The following is a 25,086-nucleotide window of genomic DNA, read 5'->3' as shown; positions in this document are numbered from 1 at the left end:
TTCATACGGAAGACTTTATATTGATGGATAAGTTTGATGAAGTTTGAAATAGAATTAGTAAAGTTATTGTGCACACAATAACAATAATTAAGGATGATGACAACGATGGCGACGACGACGACAGCGCCGGACAGAAATTTTTCCCTTAATAAACCTATCCTTCCATCTTTGATGGTACGGGCAAGGTAACAAAATAGCCACTAGTCAGCCATTTTGAATCGGGTTAGAAAAACAAAACGATGGCATCAAGATCCTATAATGTCCAATGTATGTACCAAGTTTGAACAAAATTGATCTATATATGACCAAGATTTGATTCTGGATTGGCAGACTACATCTGAATGGGTTACTAATTTTGGATGTAACACTGCCAATTTTACAAACTCAAAACACTTATAAGAATCTATATATCCACACCAGACCACAGAATCAAGCTGTCAACCAGCAATTGATGTTCAACCTAACGCTGCGTACACTAGTGTATATTTAATTAAAACTGCAGCTAAGAAAGACTAAATAAAGAATCCAATATTTGTTTCCATGGAAACAACATGACGAATTCTTTTTGTCTGATCACCTTGTATAGAATAGATATTCACAGACTGACTTTTTACGAGCCATACTCATTTCAAACTTCGTCATGCTGGATTTACCCAAATTTGACGTTATTGAATCTATAGATATTGATAAAACTCTGGTTAATTTAAACTGTGTGAATAGCAACTAGAAGACACCAAAACAAAACAACAGTAAAGACGTGAACCCATGTTTTTTTTCGTCATGTCTGTTTATGTTATTTAGCACACCTATCATGACAAAATTGAGTGTCTACATCAGTCTAAAAATGATTTTATCGAAACATTAATTTTGTTGAAAATATCACTTTTTACCAAAAATGACAAAAATATTCATCAAAATTAAAAAATTAAAGAAAAAAGACTAACCCAAGAATCTATGTTGGAAATATGAAAGCATTTGGTTTAACAGTTTTGAAGAAGAAGACAAAATGTAAAAAGTTGACGACAGACTACATGTACATATTACAGACGACGACGACGGACAATCAGTACCGGTAATATGAAGGGCTCAGCATCATAGACAGCGGAGCTAAAAAAAACTGCATCTGAAGGCAATATGTTAAAGGTAAAGAACAACGATCGTTGCGCCGTGTATACGACAGATATGAGTCTTGTATGAATGAGATAACATTGATCACAATGCTATAAACACTGATCTAACAACTTTGAGTGTTGCGCAGATCAGAGTCAACAAGAAAAGAGATGGAACTAAGGCTTATAACATAAGGGGAATTACGATCTGCTTCCTGTTCCCTAACCGCCATGAGCACTGCGTCCATTTTCTCCCAGATCAAAACAAACACCCATACTTGCTGCCATATTAAATCATTTAGTAGCGTGTGGTGGGTTAATTGCGGGAAAATCAATATCAATTGTGGCACACTCGTGACTTGATAGTTAGCCATCAACATTTCAATCCACAAAATGTATCCCAATTTTGTTTTTATTTATTTATGAATTTCGTAATTGAAGTTTTTTGGTTTGTTTTTTCATGGTATCAACATTTTTCAATATAGTGAATGGTGATGGTGGAGGTCATTGACCCCATAAGTTACCACTCTGCTGCAGGTTTATTCAGACAGGTGTTATACTATTTACGAGACGTGTAAAGTGCACAGTAAATTTATTCAGTTCGTAAAAATTTCACCCTCTCCCCCATAAATGAAAGTTTACAAGTGCAAAATAAATTACAACAAACTAAATAGAACCACACAGTGAACTAAAAAATAACAGCACAGGGCAATTTATGTGTATGGCAATTGAAAATGAATTCCAGCTAAAATAAAGTATTTTACAGTACCGGTACTGGATCGAATGTTACTACATATAAAGACTGATTACCTCAGAGTTGTTTGTGACATAAGAAGGCATTGGCGAGAGTCAACCAGGCATGACACTGTACTCTGATATCACAATAAAACGTTCTGTGTAGAGCTGTAATTAAAACCTGGTACATGTATAATGTTACCACACACTGACAAGCATTTTGTAAAGAAATAGCTCCTGTTATGTATTAAAGACATAATAAGCACGTAGAATTCCGTTGTTTGATATAAAGTACATAAAGTATTTCATAAAAAAAAAAAAGTTGGAAGTGAATTGCTTCAGGCAATTGTATGAGATATTTAGCAAAACTAAAATGGCCACCTGCCCGCCATCTTAAGTCAAAATTAGAAATTAGAAACATGCACTAACTGCACAAAGGTTAATTTGCTTCTACCAAATTTAAAGACAATCATGCCCAAAATATGGTTACGTGTATGTTGCATCTACAACTGTCACTGGAGTTTTTTGGAAAGTGTCTTGGGATGTTACGAAGTTCTTCGGTAATTGCCTACCGGGTGCGAGAGTTAGGCGTATGTACAGTAAATATTTTGTGCTCACTGTAATATTCATAGACATGACCTTAAAACAAATCATGTTTGTGCATTATCCCATGTTGTTGAGATTTTGCAAACATAGACTGTATTATGCAAATTAGCTACTTAATATGCATAGACATGGCCACAAAACTAACTATTTCTATATATTACCCCAAGGTACTTATGTGATTGTATTTGATCAAAATCAGCTCAAAAGTTTCTGAGACTTTTCTTACATACTGAGACACACGGACGTACGGACACACCAAAATCATTACCTACCTTAAAGTACATAATACCTTCTTTGAGCTACTCATGAAACTGTTGAATTGGAAATGTTTGGGTTTATTTTCAACAAAGAACGATCTATAAATTTTAATATGATATTTTTATTAAATTTCTAGTAATTATTTGTTTACAATTTAGGTTTCTGTGTTGTCATCCAGCTTGTACTATTCCCGGGGTTTAAAGCATTTAAAGTAACTGTGGAATGCCCAACCACACATTTCCCATTTTGGATTTGTGTTGACAGTTATTGATTTTTTGATTTAAAATGATTACTCATCTCCGAGTAAATTTGAGATATTTCTTGTGTTGTAGCCACGCCCACCTATCCTGAAACAGTCGGCTGTTTCCGGCTTTCTGACTGTCGGCAAAGTAAAAGGGCGCTGCTAAATGCCAAAATTTGCATATTAACGATATATATTTTTTGTTTGGCACATTTTTGAAACATTGTATTTTTGATGGACTCGTAATAGTGTGAGAATGTATGTGTTTTCAAACGATTCGAAGATGTGACATTAGTAGACGAAAGCCGTAAAATCAATGAGAAAAAGTTGGGATGGACATTCTCATTATACCGATGGAATACATCAGTGTATGAACATACCCAGTAACCAGACAAATACGGTAACTAGAAGACAACAAGACGTCAAACTCAACTTTGTCAAACTTGGAAAAAAAACGAAATAGACATAGAGATAGAGACCGACCATAATACAAGTGACTCAGATTGTGCAGTACACAGTCGACCATGGCGACCAGCTACACCAGAAGAGATATATTTCGTATCGAACTCAACGCTATATGATAAACTTGATAATATGTGTTTTTTATGATACACTCTTCTTCAAGAAACAAGTAATACATGAGTGGCAATTTAGTCAAAGATGAGAAACTTGAATAAGAAATGTGCCTTTATATACATTATCGGCAATGCACGATGACCAGCAAGTTCCCCTTCATACGCCACAAGGAGTATTTGAGTATGCAAATGAGAAGTTAATGAGGAGCCTTGTTTTAAAATACATAAAAATAAAATTCGCGTAAATCGAGTTTGAAACCTATTTTTTCACTTTAAAAATGTATTTTGTATTTAATAATAACATAAAAAATAATAATATTGATGTACCAATAAGTTTTGCCCAGGAAATAACATTCATTTCACAGACACTATAAAACTCCATGACAAAACGTGATTGAAAGATGCTGCTAGTACTTCCCATACCTAAACCCCTAAGGATAGCACTGTGTACTGTAATTGACATTCTTTTACTGTCGTCGTGACTTGCACAAATCTTTTAAGCTGATGCATATTTCATAACATATAGCATGAAAATCTGTCACCTGCAGGTACTCAGACTTTGTATCTACATCCCATTTTAAATATAAACCGTTCAAATGCCATCATTTTATTTCACATCCAAACAGGGTCCAAACAGACATAATTTCCCAGAATTTGACAAATCCAATTTTTTAACGAATCTGAAAATAAGTCATGTTCTCTATTTTGTGAAATGATTCAATATTTGATTTTATAGACATTTATTTCCAGCAGTTCGGAGAATTATTTTGAACAGGTCAGTTAGCAACACTTGGCTTTTGCTTGGTTCTAGACTTGATGGCGCTGTTTGACTTATAGCGTGCTGTTCAGAATTCATTAATTATCCTTCATTTCTTAAGTAGTGATTCAAAAATATTAAACAAATCAAAATCACATTGTTCATGTACTATAAAATACTTCAGTGAAAATAAAATCCAGCGAATATACCTTTTTTCTATATTTTACATACAACTCGTCAGAAATCAGTGAAAATAACTTCCATACAAAACACCCAAAAAGTCTTTTCAGCGAAAATTAATTCCAGCTAAAATAAAGTATTTTACAGTATATTCTAACTATTAAACAAGTAATTTTTTGAAAAATTTTGCATTCATAACCTATATTTAGTACGATAATATGATCTAATCTGTGCTTGTGTCAATGGAACACGACAAGACAACATGTCAGCTTGGTAACTGATTGTCCGAATAATTCTGCTCCATGATTTGTAGCTGTTTCTTGAGAAGTCATATATAAGTAGATGACTCCACCCTGAAAATACGCCTGAAGATAAAATTCATAAATTATGAATTAAGATTTTGCAACTTTACTAACAAAACTATCAGTGGCAAAATGGCAGTGTTCCCAATAGTGCAGCAGACACCTACTATATGTTCGCATTCACTTTGTAAAAGACAAATAATGTTGACGACAGTCGGACTGCTAAATATTCATTTATCATTTTTATCTGAGAGCTTATCATTCTAGGGTTGACAAATTTTCTAATCTATCATGAGAACAGAGTCAAAGTTCAAGATAAAATGGCAGCAAAATCGGGAAAATATATAGAAACCAAACAATTTTTTTCAATAGAAATTTTTGAGATTTCACAAATTAGTACACAAGTTTTCATTTATAAAAGGAACTACCACTTGGTATTGACCATTCTACAGATCATTTTTTTTTTCTTCAAACACGTCTGAGTTATAACAACACTCGGACACCGAGTTCTTCAATCCAGTCTGTCATCTTCCCTTGAAGGCATCGACATATTCAATACTTCTATTAGCCACTGTTCTAATGATATTAAACATGGAACAAATCTTGAAATGTCCTCAAATGATATTTTCAGGCAGCCGGGTAACACAGTAGCTTTAGGGTGAAGTACAATGTACAACATCAAGATTAATACACTTTGAATATTGTCAAACACAATTACTAAAATGTTTTATGTATAATGAGGTACTTAGGTCCTGACTACTTAACAAAGTGTATGATTTTTTTTTTTTTTTTTAACAAAATTAAACTACCTGTTTGTTCATTTCACGCAGGTGAGAAACGCCATAGATATCGCATACATTACGTATATCAATGATGTTATGCAATGCCGAAATATGGAAAATAGTATGTTATTCTCGGAATCAGTGTATCTCTGACATAAAATTTATCATTTAATTATTGAACTTGAAAGAATTAATGTATTGACAGAAAAAATAAATTGTGTATAACTGTTAATTACCTTTAGCTGAAAATTGATGATGTGAAGCAATACTGTAGTCACAACTGCACGTATGCGTACATTTTGCCATTGGTGTCTTGTTATCTGGTCCTTTCCGACGTCGTGACTCTCATACACAGGTTAGAACGTTATACACATTGTTAACGGTCGTAACTATATTACTTTATTGTCATAATATACCTTTAACTATGACCAAGCACGACACGTATAATTTTTACGACTGTTTGAATTCACTAGTTTGCTCATAAATGCATTTAGCGTTACTAAAAATAGGTCACTATTCAATCGTTAACATTCATTGTTGTGTGTGCCCTCCCTAGGCGTGTATGCAGTTCTAAAGACAGTGCATGCAGTTTTAGGCGTCTATGTAAAAAAAAAAAAAAAAGATAGCTATTTTCTCTGATCTGCAAATTACCCAAAAATGTTGTTTTGCAGCACAACATTTTCTCCATTTGTGTCAGAGTAAATGTGCAATAGTGGAAGTTAGTTATTCATAGTACCAGCTGTGCATAAGTGAAATCAAGGAAAAACAAATTTACCAGTGAAATTAACTCATCACATGGATCACTGAGATAGATTTCGTGCAATTGACCATGACCGTGAGAGAAAAGAATGTACACATGTACAACAAAAATGAAATATAATGACTTGTCTCCAGCGATTAAAGTTTAGTTTAAATTGCCATGACAACTTCAAAATTGTATATCAATGATTTCCCTATTCTTATTAGTAACTGATAGTACGAAATACTAGTATAATTTGTGGTGCTGGTATCTCAATCATTCAGGGCCTGGGTGATTAATAAAGTTAATGATTTAAACTGTTATAAAGACAATATTTGTGAGGTTTATTTTATTCAAATTTCATTGCTATCTTTTACTTAAATTATTTATTTTTACTGCTCTATTAACCATGTATGGATTTATTATTAATAATTAATATAAATCACCACCTCAACTAAAAGCATATATTCACGTAAATCATATTGAAATGTAATGTAGATGTAGGCTCCATTTTTTTGTTTTATTTCAATATTTCTTATTGTTATTTTTGTTCATTTATGACGAGTTTTTTTTTGTTTTACTTGCCTGTTATTAAGTTTTTTATTATATCATATTTCAAGCCTCAAAAACCAAAAACCAAAAAAACTAAATGTTGAAATTAAAAATTAAATATGATTGATATTCATATATTATTTATGTAATCATGATAAAAATCTTCAGCCGAGACACGAACAACTCACATTTTCTGTTTAACAACTAACACCATAGCAACTGGATTGAAATTACATATTCGGCAACACAAAATCAAAACTTTGTTTGGCAGCTCCTTGATTTTTGTCGATTTTCTTTTCTTTTGTATATTTTTGTTGTAAACCACTCTCTCTCAAGGATTCTGAATAGACGTGATGTTTAACAATAATTTATATTAGTGCAACCTCGTCTAGCTTGATGAGTGACACAACCACATTACTAAATGTTATATAGCTTTTGCTTTTAAAAGCCATGACGTCAAAAACAGGAAAAACCCCAAAAATTGTTTTTCAATTAAAATTTTTGTGGTGACAAGATGTATTATTGACACGTTAGCATTGCTGCATTTTTCTGCAAGAATTAATGTAAACTAACATGAAAAAAAAACATAATTTTTCCCGCCAAAATTCGACACTACATTTTTTTTTTTTTTTCAAAAATGTTTTTGATAATTTTAGACTAAATATTAGTTTTCATTTCCTATTGGCGGGAGATTTTAATCAAAATTTTGAAATATGAAAAAAATTCAGGTTCTATTTTGTGAAAAGCACCAAAAGTTGACTTTGGTGTTGAAATTAACATGCCAGTCATCGCGTAGTCAAGTACAAATTCATATTTTTTTGGGTAAAAACAATGTATTTTACACAGTATTGTATATGTCCCATGGGACCTACATCCAATACAATGAGAGCCCTATGAGAACACCTCCCAAAATACACCAAAAATGTTTCTACGAGTATTTACGTATTTTGCTATAAAGTTGCCAATTGTTTGTTTTTCTAATGAAATACATGTATTTGTTTTTCCACATTTTTTCTCCAGTGCAGATATTTTTTTTTTTTTTTAAATATGCCCACTTTTTAAACATTTTACTGGTCTAGCCGATAAAATGATGACATTTTTGCATGCTTTTATGAGTTCAGTCTTATTTATATTTGCTCTAAGAGATGAACACCATGAAATATTGTAATAACAGAAGAAAATGTCACATATTCGAGGAGTGAAGGATAAACTGATACAAAACTATGCACGTTAGCAACAAGATAAAAACTTGTGTTCTTGTTCCAACTTGTGTTAGCAGCCTACTTGACTTTTCATTGATAACTGGCTGAAGAAATTTTATCTGCGAATCCATGCTTCACCACGCGCATTAAGGCTGGTAAAATTTACTGGGTACTATAATACTCGTGGTAGATCAGATTTGAGTTTAAAAAGTCGCATTTGAAATTTGGAACAGTCAAAATCATGAATTCAGGAATGGTAAAAATCATCAAAATAAGTGATTAATTAATTTTTAATAAAATAATATTACAGGTAACATTTTAATAAAAAAAAATAATTTGTGTTACTTTTTATGACCAAAATGCTTGAAAACAATAGTGAATACCCTTATAAAAATGAAACTTTGATAAAACCTTCCCGATGCCTTCCTGGTACCTTCCGGGAACTAACCGGGAAGGTTCTCGCATAGAAATCCTATGCAACAAAAACTAAGCAGCTTTATGCGAGTAGCTGATTAGTTCTTGCATAGTGTTAATACTATGCGAGAAGGTGTCAGTTATTTTCATACTATGCGAGAAGGTGCCAATAAAAGCATAATTCTATGCAAGAAGGTGCCAGCTATTTTCATACTATGCGAGAAGGTGCCATTAAAAGCATAATTCTATGCAAGAAGGTGCCAGCTATTTTCATACTATGCGAGAAGGTGCCAATAAAAGCATAATTCTATGCAAGAAGGTGCCAGCTATTTTCATACTATGCGAGAAGGTGCCAATAAAAGCATAATTCTATGCAAGAAGGTGCCAGCTATTTTCATACTATGCGAGAAGGTGCCAATAAAATCTTAATTATATGCGAGAAGGTGCCAACTATTTTCATACTATGCGAGAAGGTGCCAATAAAATCTTAATTATATGCGAGAAGGTGCCAACTATTTTCATACTATGCAAGAAGGTGCCAATAAAATCTGAATTCTATGGGACAAGATGCCAGCTATTTTTGTACTATACCAATAAAATAAGAAGTTATGCAATTTCACTCTAGCTTCCGACTTGCACAAGCACCCTTTGAACCATTTAAAGAGTAAAATAATCATCATCACAAATATGTGTTGCATTAATGATAAATTTTATTTAAACCTTTTAAAATTTACAGCAACAAAAACTGGTTTTATTTTACAACAATAACTGTAATTATTCTTGACTACAGATTTGCTATAAATGTGTGTGCAACACTGGACTAAATGCAATTGCATTTATGAAATACACTCCTAGGTGTCTCGGGGGGAGGAGGGGTTGTTTCTATTATATTATACAATTCTGAGAGACACAAATAACTATATAGTACCAAAAGCCATGTTCAAATGTGATACACTTTTGAAATGCTTTATTTGAAACCATCGTTAATAATATAAAAATATTTTGTTTGGAAATTGAGTTCAATTTGATTGTTGTTTCAACTTTCCCAAAAAATAATATTTACTTTGTGACAAATATTCAATTTATCTAAATTCCTTCCTTAGTGATAAAATCAGCAAAAATATTGGTGCGTTATTCTTGTATACATTCACGAAAATGTTGCATATAATCTCACAATAAGTTAAAAACCAAATCAGCATGGCCTTAATGCTATAGGAAGAAAATGCAGACGTTTGTACTCACCCTGTAGGAGCCAAGTTTTGACGTTCTAACCCTGCGTATTTACGCGGAACCTGACGTCATTGGCACCTGTCGGCACGTACGCATTGGCGTAAACACGCGCTGTTAAACCTTGTAGCAAACTGAAAACGAGGCATTGACGTCAGAATTTTCGGCATTTTGCGGCAATTCCGAATTCCTTCACGATTTATAGGTCGGTGTACATGTACATTTTGTGATAATGGGTTTTAACCTAGAATCTGATCACCCAGATGTAAAGAAATCGCTGAAATTGATAAAGAGTCCGGGAACAGACTTTGCATGTATTTTTTGGACGATAGATAAGCAGTTTGGTGTGATACCCAGGAAGGATTGTTTGCACCATGAAGACAGTTTAGAGGACCTTCTGTTTGGCGATGCCTTCCAGGCAATGTACGGAAAAGAGAAGTACGATGCGGTTTTTGTAACGCATGGTAAGGTGATTTTTTATATTCTGATTTTAGTTATTACAGTTTTTGTACAACGATAAAAGCCTGAATAATATCTACATCGTTTGTTTTTGTTTTGAATTAGTGGATAGTAATAGTTTTATGCAATCTGTATTATTTCTCGTTTATTTTTAGATAGCAATATAATTATTTGTAGATTATATGTTTGGTAATCTGTTTTACCGTACTAGTCCGACTTAGGTCTATGCTCAACTAAGCGCCCAGCCTACTTTCGGGAAATTTTATTTTGGGATAAAGTTCGTCTTAGCGCCCAACCCTTTCTAAATTATGACTGCCTAGACATCGTCTGACTTTTCCGAATACCAGTACCCAAATTTATATAATACAGCGTAAATATCGACTGCTGCCAATGCGAAAACTACATATACCCATCGACGATGACCTGTTAAAATTCCAGTTTACCTTGCAATATTTTTTAATTACAATTTGTTTCTACATCATGCCATTTTTCATCAAAATCAATTTCAACAGATCGTACTTCGACATCGCTTCTTCGAGGCTTCTTCATTGCCTTACCGAAATGCCTTCGGGAATTCCCGGAGAATTTCGTCGGTACAACCCATCATTCTGATTGGTTAATAACAGACTTGACCTATCAGGTCAACAGACGTTGTTGTAGGTCAAATCTCCTGGGTCAAATCGAGAGTTTGCGTACGATCGAACACATTCGACAACGAGGTGATAAAGAGTTTGCCTTCGACTGTTCTCCCTCAGACTAATAATTTTTACATCGTAAATAACATTGGAATATTAAAATGTGCGTTTTTTTGTTACCATTTCTGTTTCTTCATTGTAAAAGTGCTGGGTAAATCAATGACGTCTAAACTAATTTCGAAATTTTATTATTGACTGAACTAAAATTGTCATTTGTTTAATTTTCCGAAAGCGTCATGTAATAGAACGTAATGGCTTATTTACGTAATGGTTTATTTATGTATACTCTGAGTATTATTTAATGCAACAATGCCACAAATTCTTACTAAATAATGTCCCCAACTGTGTAATTCTACAACTCAATTATCTCATCATAGTTAAAATGAGACAACTTAGACATGGTTGTGTAAAAAAACAAAAACATTGTCTATGTGTAAAGTTATATATGTATTTTTCTGTTGTTTATTTAATTCATTTCAGTTTAACTGAAAATCTAATACTACAACTGATGTCAATGAGAATTTTAGTACACAAGAACATTTAGTAAATCCTGTTTGCTTTGTCATTAATGTTCAGTGATTTATTTATTTATTTATTTATTTATTTATTTATTTATTTATTTATTTATTAATTATGTACAGGAAATGCTGTTATAGATCAAGCAAAATATCATATAATTTATCAGATAAATTTGTTTTTTCATCTTCAATAACATTTCTTTTATTTCACACATTAAGTTGTCCCTTTTTATTTTAAAACTTGGACATTGCAAAATAAAATGTTCAAGGTTTTCTTCGACTTTTTTCATAACATGGAAAAATTATGTCATCTTCACTATTATTTTCCCATTTTCTTTTTTCATATGCCAACCCAAGAGTACATGATCTTGCTCTGAATTTTAGCTGTGCTCCTTTAAAGTTATTTATTGACTGAAGATATTTTTAACTTTTCATGCTAGTTTTGAATTATCTATAATAATTAAGGCTTGATTTTAACTTCATATCTTCTCTCCGCTTGGATTCATCATGGTTCAGAACCAACGTGATTCAAACTATTATTACACAATGTATCAGCACTGGTTGTTTTAACAGGCATGAATCGTTAAATCAGCTCATATTTCTATTAATTACCATTTATACTAAGTGAAAAAGTTGGTATACAAAATATATAGTGCCGTATGCTAGATTTGATTTATTTGTCACATACTTGGGTGTTTATTTGAGTACCTGCAGCTTTTGTAACTTTGAGGCTTGTGTTGATATATTTGTTGCAAGCAGACACTTCAGTAAATCATATAAATTATATTCATTAACATTAGGTGCTAGTGAATCAGAACTGGTGAAGTTGGCAAAAAAATTGTCATCAATTAGAATCGTTAGAATCAGTCATGAAACACCAAACTCTGGTAAAAGACAACGCAAAAATAAACAGCGTGCTGATTTTGTGGATGAAGAAGACAGATCTTCTGAAGAGGAAACTGCAGGTAATGATCAGTTTTTATACATTTTCACAAGTAAGTCTGATATTACTTGCCCGTTATGGACTAGTGCGAAATTCTCATTTTTTTTCAGGTAAATTAATTGCCAGCTGCTACAGCGATAGCCATTTTTGAAGCGCATAGTCAAGTCAAATGTACAAACATCAATGTAGCTTTAAAAGTTGTTGCAAAATTATTTAAACTTAAATCCTTTTGAAAGCTTTGTTGCATTGTCCAATCACTGTGTTGATCTGGTTGTCAATCACGCTTTTGAGAACTTACCGACTTTCAAATCAATGGAACTTCTGAAAAGAAATGTATACATATTAACAATTTCCTACAATGTTAGTATATTATCTACGTTGGATATCACTTTAATTCCAAGACAAGGCTTATGGCTTTTATGGTAAAACATATTAAATTGATTTTCTTTTGATTTGTCTTGCACCTTCAGAGTCTCCAAGGAAAAAGAGAAAAAACATTAAGACAACTAGCAAAAATAAAGTTAGCACTAAAACATCTAAAGAAAAAGAAACAAAAGGTAAGATTGCATTTTTGGAATAATAATATTGTACTTTACGATCATTATTCCTCTCTCAAAGACTTAATATTTCCCTAAACGAGCACATGGTGAACCAACATTGTAATTAAGATAATTTATAGATGTGGGAGGGTGTTCTGCTAGGTGCCCACTCCCTAAAAAAGATTTTCGAAACTTGAGTATCCTGGGTATGGTAACAACATACAGATATACTGGGTACGACATCTGATTAAATGTTAAATTTATTATTGATGTTTTTTTTTTCAGTTTTGATATATCTCTACCTTAATTAAGAAAACAACACTATAGTTGTACACTACAGTTTTATGGATTTTCTTGTGGTACATTTTATACAGTGCATGTTGTTTATTGAAAATGCTGTTTTGTTTAGCTTCATTTGCTCAGTTCAGTAGCACAGAATAATACTATGTTTGTAATGATAAAACCTTTTTCGTCACCAGAGTCGAAAGAAGCTAAAGAAAAAAAAAAAAGAGCAACTCAAGCCAAAAAACAGGCATCACAAGACCAGGCAAAGGTGCTACTTGGTGATCTTATCGATGTACGAACATCAGACCAAAACAGAAGATCCCCACCTAACCAAGATGACAGGTCCCCTCCCAAACATAGTGACAGGACCCCTCTCAACCAGTATGACAAAGCCCATCCAGACCAACAAGACAGTTCCCTTTCCAACCAACATAGCAGGTTTCTCCTCAGCCAACACAACAGGTACTCTTCCAACCAACATGACAGTAGATCCCCCACCCGCCAACATGATAGACCCCCTCCAAACCCATGTGACAGTAGATCCCCCACCTACCAACAGGACAGCCCCCCTCCCAATCAACACAACAGCTACCATTCCAACCAACATTACAGTAGATCACCCACCCACCTAAATGACAGTCCCCCTCCCAGCCAATACAACAACTACCCTCACAATCAGCATGATGGATCCTTTTCCAACCAACATCACAGATGCCCTACTAACCAACTGATTGCAACCAATGACAGATCTGTCAACCAACATGACAAATCACCACCCCTTGAGGAGTACAGCAGACCACTTTCTGGCCAACATTACATTTCCTATCCTGACCAATGTTACAATTACGCTCCTGACCATCAATTCAGTTCTCTCAATGAACACACCAATACCAGCCCATCTTTCCTAACTCTACTTGGAAATTCTGATGTGTGTGCTGAATGCCTTTTAAAAGACAAACAACTGAAAAGCATGCAAGAAAAGCTTCAGAAAACAGAGATGGACTATCATCATATAAAAATTAAATACCAAGAATTGAAGGCTTCAAAAGGTAAATAAGTGCTTCTTTATGTGCTTGTAATGATTTCATGGTTTTTAGCACATGTCTCCTAAGTTTAATGATCTGAATCTCCCTGGTGGCTTTATTGCTCCCTGTTGTAAAGGTATTGAAATATTGTTCATATGTGTGCAATTGTAATATATAAAAAAAAATATGTTCAATACCATATTCTTTTTCTTTCAGCTTTATATTCATCTACTAGCATCTCTCACACTCCTAAACACTATGTACCAGTGCGTGGTGTACAGATTCCTGCAGCACCACATGTAAGCATATAACATTTTTAGTCTTTACTTGGATGAAGATGGTTACTAATAGATTTTGGTTGTTTTCTGTGTGTTTATCCTTCAGAAGCTATATCGCCTAAAGTCTTGTATCTGGTGTGATAGTGACACAGAATTTGAATGGCATACATAATACACACCATATGTATTCCTAATTGTTAGACATCTTGAGTGTCTAAACAATAGAGTGACTACATGTATAACCATCTTAAATGACAACCAGTGCAAAACACATACCATATTTTATACTGTCGTATACATTGTGCTACGCACAAATTATTCTGAAATAAATTTTGAAGGATTGGTTTGTTAGCTAGAATATACAAAAACAACTAACACTTTTAATTTGTATTATATGATTCTTTCAGGAATTTGTAGCCCTAGGGACCGATCCACCATTAGGGTTTGAGAGGCTGGGGAGTACCAATTTATGTGTACAAAGCTTATGGCTATCAACAGTCACATCTAAATGCAGAAACGATTCTCCATCACTTTTTATGAAAAAAATGATAGATGGGTTTTTTCTACCAGAGCAGTTGAGTGGTATGAACAGAACTAAACTGGCGGAAAATATAACCATAGATGCATTGATTAGTAAGTATCTAGATAGATTGGCTATAAAAAATTGGTATTATAATGATTTTTGAAACCTTTTCACATGCAATATCAGGTATATGATACATGTTACAAAACAATTGATTCTTGCATATTCAAATTTTACCATTAGGTTTTCTCTCTTTATTTGTAGAGTATGCCTGTAGTCATCTAAAAATGGCAGATAGGGACATAACTACATTGGTGAACCAGAAGTGTTGCTCCATGAAAAGAGCTCACCTCAACAGCATGAGAGGAAACAACACACAGGAGACCAATTAGTGCCTTTTTTTTTATTTAGTAACTGACTGGTCTTTTTCAATAAAATATTTTTTTGGCAATATATTTATCTTGCAGTTAATTTGTTGTTCACCAAACCCCAGTATACAGCTGGATGCATTTTGACGATGTCAGAATGTACAAGAAAGTTCCCAGTACTTTCTGCATAGTCCTTTTATAAAATCTCATTGCTGCATAAAGCTGAAACCTTCCTGATGCTTTCTCGCATAGTCCTTTCATCAAAATGGTTTGCTGCATAAAGCTGAAACCTTCCCGATACTTTCTCGCATAGTCCCTATTCAAAATAATTTGCTGCATAAAGCTGAAACCTTCCTGATTCTTTCTCGCATAGTCCATTTTTAAAATGGTTTGCTGCATAAAGCAGGAACCTTGCCGCATAAAGCGGGAACCTTCCTGATACTTTCCCGCATAGCTAATTTGCATGCGAAAAAGACACCTATCTGGAAGGTTCCCGATAGCTATCTGGTGCTGAGCAGGTACACTATGCAGGAACCCTTATATTTTTATAAGGGTACTAAAAGACAATTTTTTATTGCTCATATTGACAATGATTCGTAAATTTGTCCATAAATAAATATATTCTCACTCAGTTAACCGCATATTTATTTGCTCTATATTCCCTGACACTGCAGGAACAATGCACACAATTGAATTCTCTACAGAGAAATCATTGACCTTTGACCTCAGACTGGGAGGGTTTATTTGTTTAGTAGATAATTCCATTTAAATAGTTAAACCTAGGTGCCACCAGCTGCGGATAAGATACCATGGATAAAAATTGTCAGGAATCCAAAGACACAGTAGGAGAGAGATTTCAGATTTTTTTGTTCAAAAAATTTATTAGAAATTTGGGGGGGCTTGGAATATAGTCTTGTTTAACATACTATGACGTGATCTTTGTTTTCCAGGATCCTTCTCAGTTCAAAAAGTTTTTTTCACTCAAACACCGCCCCCAAGTCCCAATCCACCCACTGGTCTGCTTCATAAGCTATTTATTGTGATCCATCAAATTTGGCGTCTAACTTTGCAAACAGGTCACTATTTAAAGAGAACCATATCTTTTATTTATTATTTGCATTCCACAGTGGAATGGTAACCATTACAAAAACAAATGAAAAGAAGAACAAAAAACGCATGATAAAAAAACAAGACAAGCACCCAAAATTAAGTGTTGAACAATGCAACCAGACAGTTGGGCATTACAATTATTTTTTTTTTTAAACAGTAATTTGAATACAGATAAAACAATTGAGCAGAACTTTCAAATATATGCCATTTTTATATTAGCCTGGATTCCTGACGAGGAATTCCGTTGGTTTCCTAGTCTACTAAAAACAGGAATTCCCGCAATGATTTAGCTCACTAACCACATCCCTGTACACTGCGAGCTATGGCTCGCCAAATGTGAACAAAAAAAACACCATTGAGTGTGAATAAATACGAGGAGGATTCAATCAGCAAGCATGTGATATTAGAAAAATTCAGCATATTTTAATGGTGAATGAAATGTTATGACAAAAATACCTTTTTAGCTTTTATGGTTGAATCATTAGAACGTCCGGTCTTTTTCCCTTCTAATTACTCACTCTAATTTTACAAGTACGGAAAAGATTTATGTCAAATTTACATGTCTGCACATTACTTTTTGTGCAACTGCAAGTCTTTGAGTTCTTACATACATCATGTCGACAGCCAATCAGTGCCACCATTACTATAACTCTCTTTGTGTTTTTTTTCGAAATAGACATGGCAGCCATCCAGAAAAATGTTTGCAATCGTACAGCTATTAGGTTCTACGCCAATTCAATGCTTCCACGATCATAATTGTACTTTTCAATACCTTAGACTGCTATCTATGTAATTCCTAAAGGATTGAATTTCTTTTTTATGTTTTCACATTGTAAAAAATGATTTCCTGAAAACTTGCGTATTTATGTGATTGTTGCAGGAGAGCCAGATGTGCTCATTCTTATCGAAACACCTGACATTCACCTCTCAGTTGGTTTCCAAGAGGTTTTACTGTGTTGTGAATGTCCACTTTGTTTTTACGGAATTATAAACTTGTCAATGTTGTTTAAGTTTTCTTCTTCAGCACTGGCATTCTATTTTTCACAAACAAACCCTGTATACATAATCACACAGACATACACTGAGGGAAAAGTAAATGTACCGGTATCCAATAAAACTGGTAAAAGTACAGCATACATACAAAATCTTTTCTGAAATATATTTGTTTTTTTGCAAGAAGCCAGCTGCAGCTGCTTATTCCATGGATCCCAAATTAAATGCCTTTGGAGGCCATTATGCTTGTAACAATAAATTCTAAAATAGAGGGCTGACCCGTATAAATTAATTTGAAGAATTAGGTCATTGTATTTTTATCATCGTGAAAAATCACAGTAACAGTTTACAAACGCCAAGCTATATTTTATCAGCCAATCAACTTCACCGTCATGCCGTGAAGACAAAAATCATAGCAGCCAATCTGATGCATATGGTGAGGGCCAAAACCAGTGAATACCTAATTGATATTCACGACAGTTACATTTTTTTTACGACCAGAGGGTGCGATATATTTCACTCTACAGAATGTGTAGCTAATTACACGTGGTTTTACAAACCCTACTGAATTTCCCTGAGGTGGAATATAATTCTCATTTTTTAATATTGAGGCAGTTTCAAAGATCAATATATTATATGCGCTGACTCTTGAACATATAGTGATTGGACACTTGTTGATCCGAGAAATGTACTTTCGAGATCAATACGCTTTTATTTTTAATCTACCAAGTACGTACTAAAAGATTTCTATTAGCTAGAATATTTTCGCCGCAGTAATAATAATAATTCTAATATAGCGCATATAACAAAGGTTTCAAAGCACTTAACAGAGCCAACCAGGAGTGAGGATGAATAAGTCAGTTAATGCGTCTACGAAAAAGATGAGTTTTCATTTAGAAGCTGCAACTGGGAAAGCGCTACCACCGTAGTTCTTGAACAGGGAGCTCGGTTTAGAAAGTATCGTTTAGTAGGATGACGTTTAACATGAAAATGTATGTAGAGCAATGAGTTCAGTAATATAAGATAGGGCAAGGTTGTTATAGTTTTTAGATGTTAGCAGTAGTATTTTGTTTGTAATTCGTTTATGGACTGGCATCCAGGAGCAGAATTCTGGATACGTTGTAGTGGTTCAAGCTGAGATGATGGTAACTAATAAAGCAATGAACCTATATAATCTAAACTTGATGTAACAAATGAGTGGATTTGGTCTTCAGATGTTTGCGAATTTTCCCAAATTTTGTAGATTTCAAAGTTAGCTGACTTGTAAATGTTTTTGATGTGCTGTTTCAATTGCACACTGTTGTCAATAATGACTCCAAGATCTTTGAGATTGATTCTGGGCTCACATGAACTACTTCTGTTTTGGCATCGTTAAGCACGAGTTTGTTTGTGACAGCCCGTGTACAGATATCAGTGATGCTTGGATGATTTCAGTGTTACATAAAGTTGTGTCATCCGCATAATTTATGTGATGCCTATCAGAATCAGCATTAATATTATCACTCAGACCCCCAGTGTATAAGATAAAATCTATCACCTCTTGACAGATCCTTTCGGGACACACAAAGGAAGCGAGAAATATGATAGTAGGAATTCAAGTCAAATTTGTCTCTTTTATTTTGTTATTTTAGGCCTACAATAAAAAAAATTGTGGTTCCCATAAAACCCCTTCTATCTTTTTTTGGTCATATTTGATAAAAACTGTGTCTGGCTTTGAATGAGGTTTTACAGAAATTCTTTGTAAAACTGAGAAATCCAAACAACTTTAAACATGCTTTATGACACTTGTATCTAAAAACAGTCCTTATACACAAGAAAAAATATGAAACACTGTCATAACTAAAATAATATAATATATATATAACTAATAATATACCTATGTATTCTCTTTTTGAAAAGCTGGTTATAGGAACCACAATAAAATTTGTATTTGGCCTTAGTTGCATCTTAAGAGTTGTGTAAAATTTGATATAGCTAGAGGATGTTCTCATCTGTTTCTTTACGCCCATAATCGAAGTCAGCGTAAGAGCAAAATAGGTGTGAATATTACGCCGCCGTAAAGGGGTAAAGTGGTGGAGTTCAAACTTCATTAGAAGGGAGTACTGGTATAACTACTTCATAACACTAATACGACTTCGTAAAAACAGATGTAATGGAAACAAAACAGGGCTTAATCGTCATCACTCGGTGTCCATTTGTGCTGTGTTTGTAAACAAATTTTGGGCCCTTAACTGAATTGGAGTACCATGACCAACTGTAATTCTGTTTTATTTAATTATTTCAAAGTAGCTAGGTGGTCATGTGTTGAATTTTCAAGCAGTTTAGAATGTTGTATACATGGTAGATTAACTAAATTTATTTCACATCAACATGGCTACATTTTCCACTCATCATCATCATCACTTGCAACCATGGCAACTCCATTAGAAGTAATGAAAAAGGAAGACATAACAACCATAAAAAGTCAAAAGTTCGCAAGTTTGATGAAAATATATATTTTTTTAATTGCAATTAATTTCACATAATTATTATCATTTCTAAGTTTATAAATGGCGTGTAAATACTATAGAAGACTGTTATTAGCCAGGCATGACAAGTATGCAAATTAGATTACGATGGCATTGTTGGTATTCAAAAGACCTTACATAATGAAATTTACTTAGTGTAATGTCCATTACTTTCACTTGTAATTTATTTTTAATGAAAGAATGAAAATAAAATCCGGTAAAATTATTTTCACATATTTTACATTCAACTCATCAAAACCAGTCAAAATAAACTCCATATACAAAACAGCCAAAGTGTCTTTACAGTAAAAATTAATTGCAGCTAAAATAAAATATTTTACAGTATATTAACATAATTTGAATTGAACCATTATGTATATCAACAAATAAATTTATTCAATCATGGAGAAAACAATTTATTAAAAAAGAGGGGAACAAACTTAGAACATACAGTATATTTAAACAAAATTTTGAATTGGAAAACTATCTAAATGAAATGAAAAACTTCAGCCAACGTAGAGTTTTAGCAAAGTTCGGACTTAGTGACCACAACCTTGGAATGGAATTGGGAAGAATCAGTAAACCAAAAACCCCCAAAAATGAAAGAACTTGCAAAAAATGCAATTCAGATCAAATTGAAGATGAAATGCATTTAATCTTAGATTGCAATTTCTATGAAGTAGAGATAACATGTCTTGAAGTATTTTAAAATAAAAATTTATGAGTTGTCTAGAATGGAAAGCTTTGTGAAAACAATGGGTAATAATATGGCTTTATCATAGTATTTAAAAATACAATTTTCTAAAGTTAAATATGTAACTGTGGTCTGGGAGAACCTTGCTGCTGTTTAATCATCTTTTTCTAAATTTTATTTCTTTATTTTGTTGAATTTCCGTGTATTTTAATTTTTAGTGTTTTAGTGTCTTATTTTATTTGTCTTTGTAATCATTTTAGACCTTACTAAACCCACAGATGGTTAAGTTGCGTAATAAAGTTATTATTATACAGTTCTTATTAAATATAGTACACATCTCAATGCAATTAAGGTTTAAAATCACACTCAGCTGTGAATATCATTGAATCAAAAAGATCCAGATTCACTATCCTATTTTTATTTTAATGTAAATTTATTTTTTCACTATTTATTCACCATCTACTGTAGAATACTTTTTTTTGTACTTCATTTTCGCTTGGAATTTATTTTCGCTATTTTCGCTGAAAGGATGATTCCGTGAAAATAAAATCCAGTCAATATACTTTTTTCCCTATATTTCACATTCAACTCGTCAAAAATCAGTGAAAATAAATTCCATACAAAACACCCAAAATGCCTTTTCAGCGAAATTTAATTCCAGCTAAAATAAAGTATTTCACAGTACTCACAAGAAGAATGCAAGCAAAAAAAAAAAATGTATAAACAAAATTGAATTCATCCTAGCTCATCATTTCATCATGTTAAGAATGAGACAGAACTTTTACAGTGAGTCATACATGTATACATACAAAATTTCAGCTGATTAAAACGGCATAGTCTACAAGCTGCGTAGTGTTCAATATGGGACTCATAGTGATCTATACACCGCATGTAAAATCGTTTACGAGCAGACACTGCCGGACAACCACTGCCCATTAAGGCGGTAATTAAGACATACAATGTTATATTGAGATATACCAAAACACATATTAAGAAAGATGGCTATTTCAACATTTTTCAATCTAAGAAGATTTGTATGTGTGCTAAACCAAGACTAACATTTTTTTTTTTCAAAGCGCAAGTTTTTACTCAAAATTTGATTAGGCACTAACTCAATTACTCACACAGGTCCTGTGAAACCCGTCAACTTCAGTGTCTCATAAAGAAATGTATACATCAGCTGACATTACCCTTCATCTTCAATTAGCCCACTTTGTATTCAAGTTATTGGATCTAATGTTAACCCAGTTGTCAATCGTATCGTGTTCTACTCGGGCGCGTTTGTCATTTGGGCAAACAGTAAACGCAGTGAAATAAGTGACTGATGATGTCAACAGACCGGGCGAAAGATGTATGAAAAGGATGTCAGCTAATATTGCCAACAATAGTACGTTGCTCTTTTATAACCTAACTTTATAAACTACTAAATAAAGCGGTACTTACATTCCTGAGTTCCATACTTTATTGACGGTGTCGTAATATCCCCAGCTGGCGGCATTCTGAACCGACATTACCGGCTTCTCCAGACCGCACAGCATGGCCACTAGAAAGTCCTGAATAGTCCCGGCACAGTCATAGGAGTCCAGTAGATCGGGTTTGTTTCTTTTCATCCAGAAGAGAGTGGCACATCCATGCCCGGTCGACAGTCGTAAATGGGACTTCGGGGCCGGCAGTGATCGCAGGAAATCGCTGGTGCACCGCTGGTCCTGCCAAGTGATCAACTGACTACACTTGCCGACGTCCAAACGACCGGTGCCCCTCCGCGCCCAGCCCTCTCCACTTTTCCACAATAGACAGCCGTGCATCTGACCCGAAACACCGATGCTAGAGACTTTGATCAGGCTGTGTTTTGGAAGTCCGGAAACACACATTGAGCAGGCACGGATTATTTTACTCGGGTCCTGTTCGTTGCCGAGTATTCCGAGATCGCTACAAACTCCCGCACACGTTTCTCTCGACACCGAACTCACGACTTCTTTGGTATCACGATCGATTAAAGCGGCTTTCACCGATGTCGTACCAAGATCTATGCCTAGAATGTACGATGGCGATGTGTGGACACCGTTTACCGCCATCGTGTATGTTCTAACGTCTACGAAGTCAACTCCAGTTAATCGCTCACTGGAGTGTCTCTTGTCATGTGCTCACAACATATATATAAACATGTCGTCTGTAAAAGGTCTCGTTGTGGTGCATGCCACACCCCCAACTGAGGTGGCGCTATTTGGACACGTCGGGAAAAATGTCACGCATTCATCTTGCTGGTATACCTAACACCTGCAATAATAATTTTATCTATGGCGGAGGACTGAGTACATTGAACATAATTTATAATAAACACGACAGCTATGACACTATGTGTCAGGCTGTTATACGTGATTATAATTTACGGTGGTACATGGGATAACCGCACCTTTTTTGTGTCTGAATCGATAAGTGTTATTGTGCATAATATTTGTGATTGTTTTCACTCAAAACACAGGTCGATTGTGTACAAAAAAAAAACGTCGACATACATTTTGAATAAAACTAAAATGATTATTCGTAGAACGCAGTCGTGCATACTAAGTTCTGTGCCATGTTGCCATTTGTGATTGATTACAAGCAGTGGTACGCCTATACTGGCCCAGCTGTGGTGATTTTTTTCATTCAGTTAAATTATAATAATAAAACACTTAGAAAAAGTTATTTTGCGAAATTTGGGGTGAACGCGAAACCACAATGGGTGATTTCGCGTTAACGCCCCCATTTCGCGATATTTGTATTTAATTTAAACTTTAAAAAGAAATAAATTGTCCTGACTCTGTCAGTCAAGCATACGCCCCCTCACGTCCATACTGTCAGATTCACCAAACAAGTACCAAAAAGTAATTATCCAGACTTCCAATTCCATGTCACAAATTAGGCGGTATTCAGTGTTAAAACCTTGACCCCGGCGCAAATGACACATCGTTATCAATTTCACATATCCGGACTCGGACGGAAGTGAGGGGGGGTCTTTAAAACATGGGGTATAAATTATAATAAACCTGACAGTACAAGTAGGCCAGGTTACGATGCCATTCTGTTCTAACGTACACCACTGTCAATACATACTGTGAAATATCTTATTTTAGCTGGAATTATATAAAAGACATCGGAACTTTATTTTCACAGATTTTTTTTGAAATTTAATGTAAAATGAGGGGGGCAAGGTGGTATAGCTAACCTGGTACAGGAAATAAAATGAAAGTTCCATTTACAGTAAAAAAAATAGGTTTTTACGCGTTGCAGATAAAGCATATTCCTAAGTACATTTTTATAATATATTTGATAATTTGTGTTTACGAATCAAAGTTGGAAATTGCGTACGAATTACGAAATTGAATGTGGAAAATTATTTATACGCTTAAAAAATAAGACCTTCGTACAAATTACGGACGAATAAAATAGCTGAATTTTACACCTTGCCCACGTCTACGAATTTACGTTTTTTTTTATTCATTTAAATTATATTACTAGTATTACGAAAATAAGAACAATTGATTACAGCTTACGAGAATACCCCTTGCCGACACTCTAAAATATAGGGAAAAGGCCGCTTGTGTCCTCGCTGGATTTTATTTTCACTGATTCATCGGCGAAAATAAATTTCTAGTGAAAATAAAGTAATTTGCAGTTGTACATATGCCCGATCCCTTCCCTTGTGTAAGTGTGTTTTAGTTCCTTGGAAATGGTTTTTGCAAAACAAGATAGACAAATTTGGCAAGATTGAGGATTTACTGGATAGCAATTTGGATACAATGAATATGGCAATAAAACTTAATAATTTCCATGCTAGTCTATTAAAGTCATGGCAATCAGTAAAAGATCACGTCCCTGAAAATTATATTCTTAATCAGATAGTATGGAATAACAGGCACATATTAATTGCTGGGAATAGTCTTTATTTTCAGGAGTTCTCTGAAATTGGCATTAAATATGTTGGTCATCTCTTTAAAAACAATGGTAGACTTTTAGAGTGGAGAGAGGGAGTCTTGAGCAAATTGCCTGAACACTTGTTTTTGAAATGGTATGGGATAATCTCAGGTCTTCCAAATGAGCTGAGAAAAGGTGTGGATTTGTCAAAATTTGATATAACAAACCAAGGGAAACAGATGATAGGGGTGAAATTCACAGATTGTCATATCCAATAAAACAATGTACTGCAAAGCAGGTCACTCCGGGTATTATTGCTCAGGGCTTCATCCCTCCTAAATCAGAAAGTATTTTGGCTGATTTTTTAAAAGAGACAATACATGAATGGGAATATATATATATTGTTTGCCATTTAAATTAACAATAGATACAAAACTAAGAGAGTTCCAGTGGAAGGTTAATCATAACCTTCTCACTACAAACATAAGATTACACAAAATTAGACCTGAAATTTGTGAAACCAAGCTGTGTACATTTTGCAAGGGGGGCGGATGAAACATTAATACATATCAT

General features: G+C 34.1%; 2 protein-coding genes across 2 annotated transcripts in view; one reads left to right on the top strand and one right to left on the bottom strand.

Annotated features, from left to right (window-relative positions):
• The window catches only part of LOC100371266 (sedoheptulokinase-like), a 78,661-nt gene extending 55,929 nt beyond the window's left edge, over positions 1-22,732 (bottom strand). The window contains exon 1 of the mRNA XM_002735933.4: positions 22,060-22,732. Coding sequence (XP_002735979.1) covers positions 22,060-22,691 — 632 coding nt within the window. The 5' untranslated portion in view covers positions 22,692-22,732. The remainder of the gene's footprint in view (positions 1-22,059) is intronic.
• On the top strand, positions 9,890-15,399 carry LOC144361154 (uncharacterized). The gene is made up of 7 exons (XM_085491463.1): positions 9,890-10,143; positions 12,152-12,316; positions 12,765-12,851; positions 13,313-14,167; positions 14,360-14,442; positions 14,829-15,054; positions 15,209-15,399. Exons 1-7 carry the CDS (start codon positions 9,912-9,914, stop codon positions 15,334-15,336), a joined length of 1,776 nt encoding a protein of 591 aa, XP_085347589.1. The 5' UTR covers positions 9,890-9,911; the 3' UTR covers positions 15,337-15,399.
• Positions 22,733-25,086: the final 2,354 nt, after the last annotated feature.

This window comes from Saccoglossus kowalevskii, chromosome 16, assembly GCF_978046115.1.
Source record: "Saccoglossus kowalevskii chromosome 16, keSacKowa6.1, whole genome shotgun sequence".
In the NCBI taxonomy this organism is placed as follows: Eukaryota; Metazoa; Hemichordata; class Enteropneusta; family Harrimaniidae; genus Saccoglossus; species Saccoglossus kowalevskii.
Note: the sequence above shows the minus strand (reverse complement) of the source record. Positions and strands in the feature narration are given on the sequence as shown.

Excerpts from the sequence above, each read along its gene's own strand:
- LOC144361154 (XM_085491463.1), top strand. The coding sequence starts at position 9,912 with ATGGGTTTTAACCTAGAATCTGATCACCCAGATGTAAAGAAATCGCTG. Across the intron at positions 12,317-12,764 it reads TTCTGAAGAGGAAACTGCAG|AGTCTCCAAGGAAAAAGAGA; the intron begins GTAATGATCAGT and ends TTGCACCTTCAG. Across the intron at positions 12,852-13,312 it reads TAAAGAAAAAGAAACAAAAG|AGTCGAAAGAAGCTAAAGAA; the intron begins GTAAGATTGCAT and ends TTTCGTCACCAG.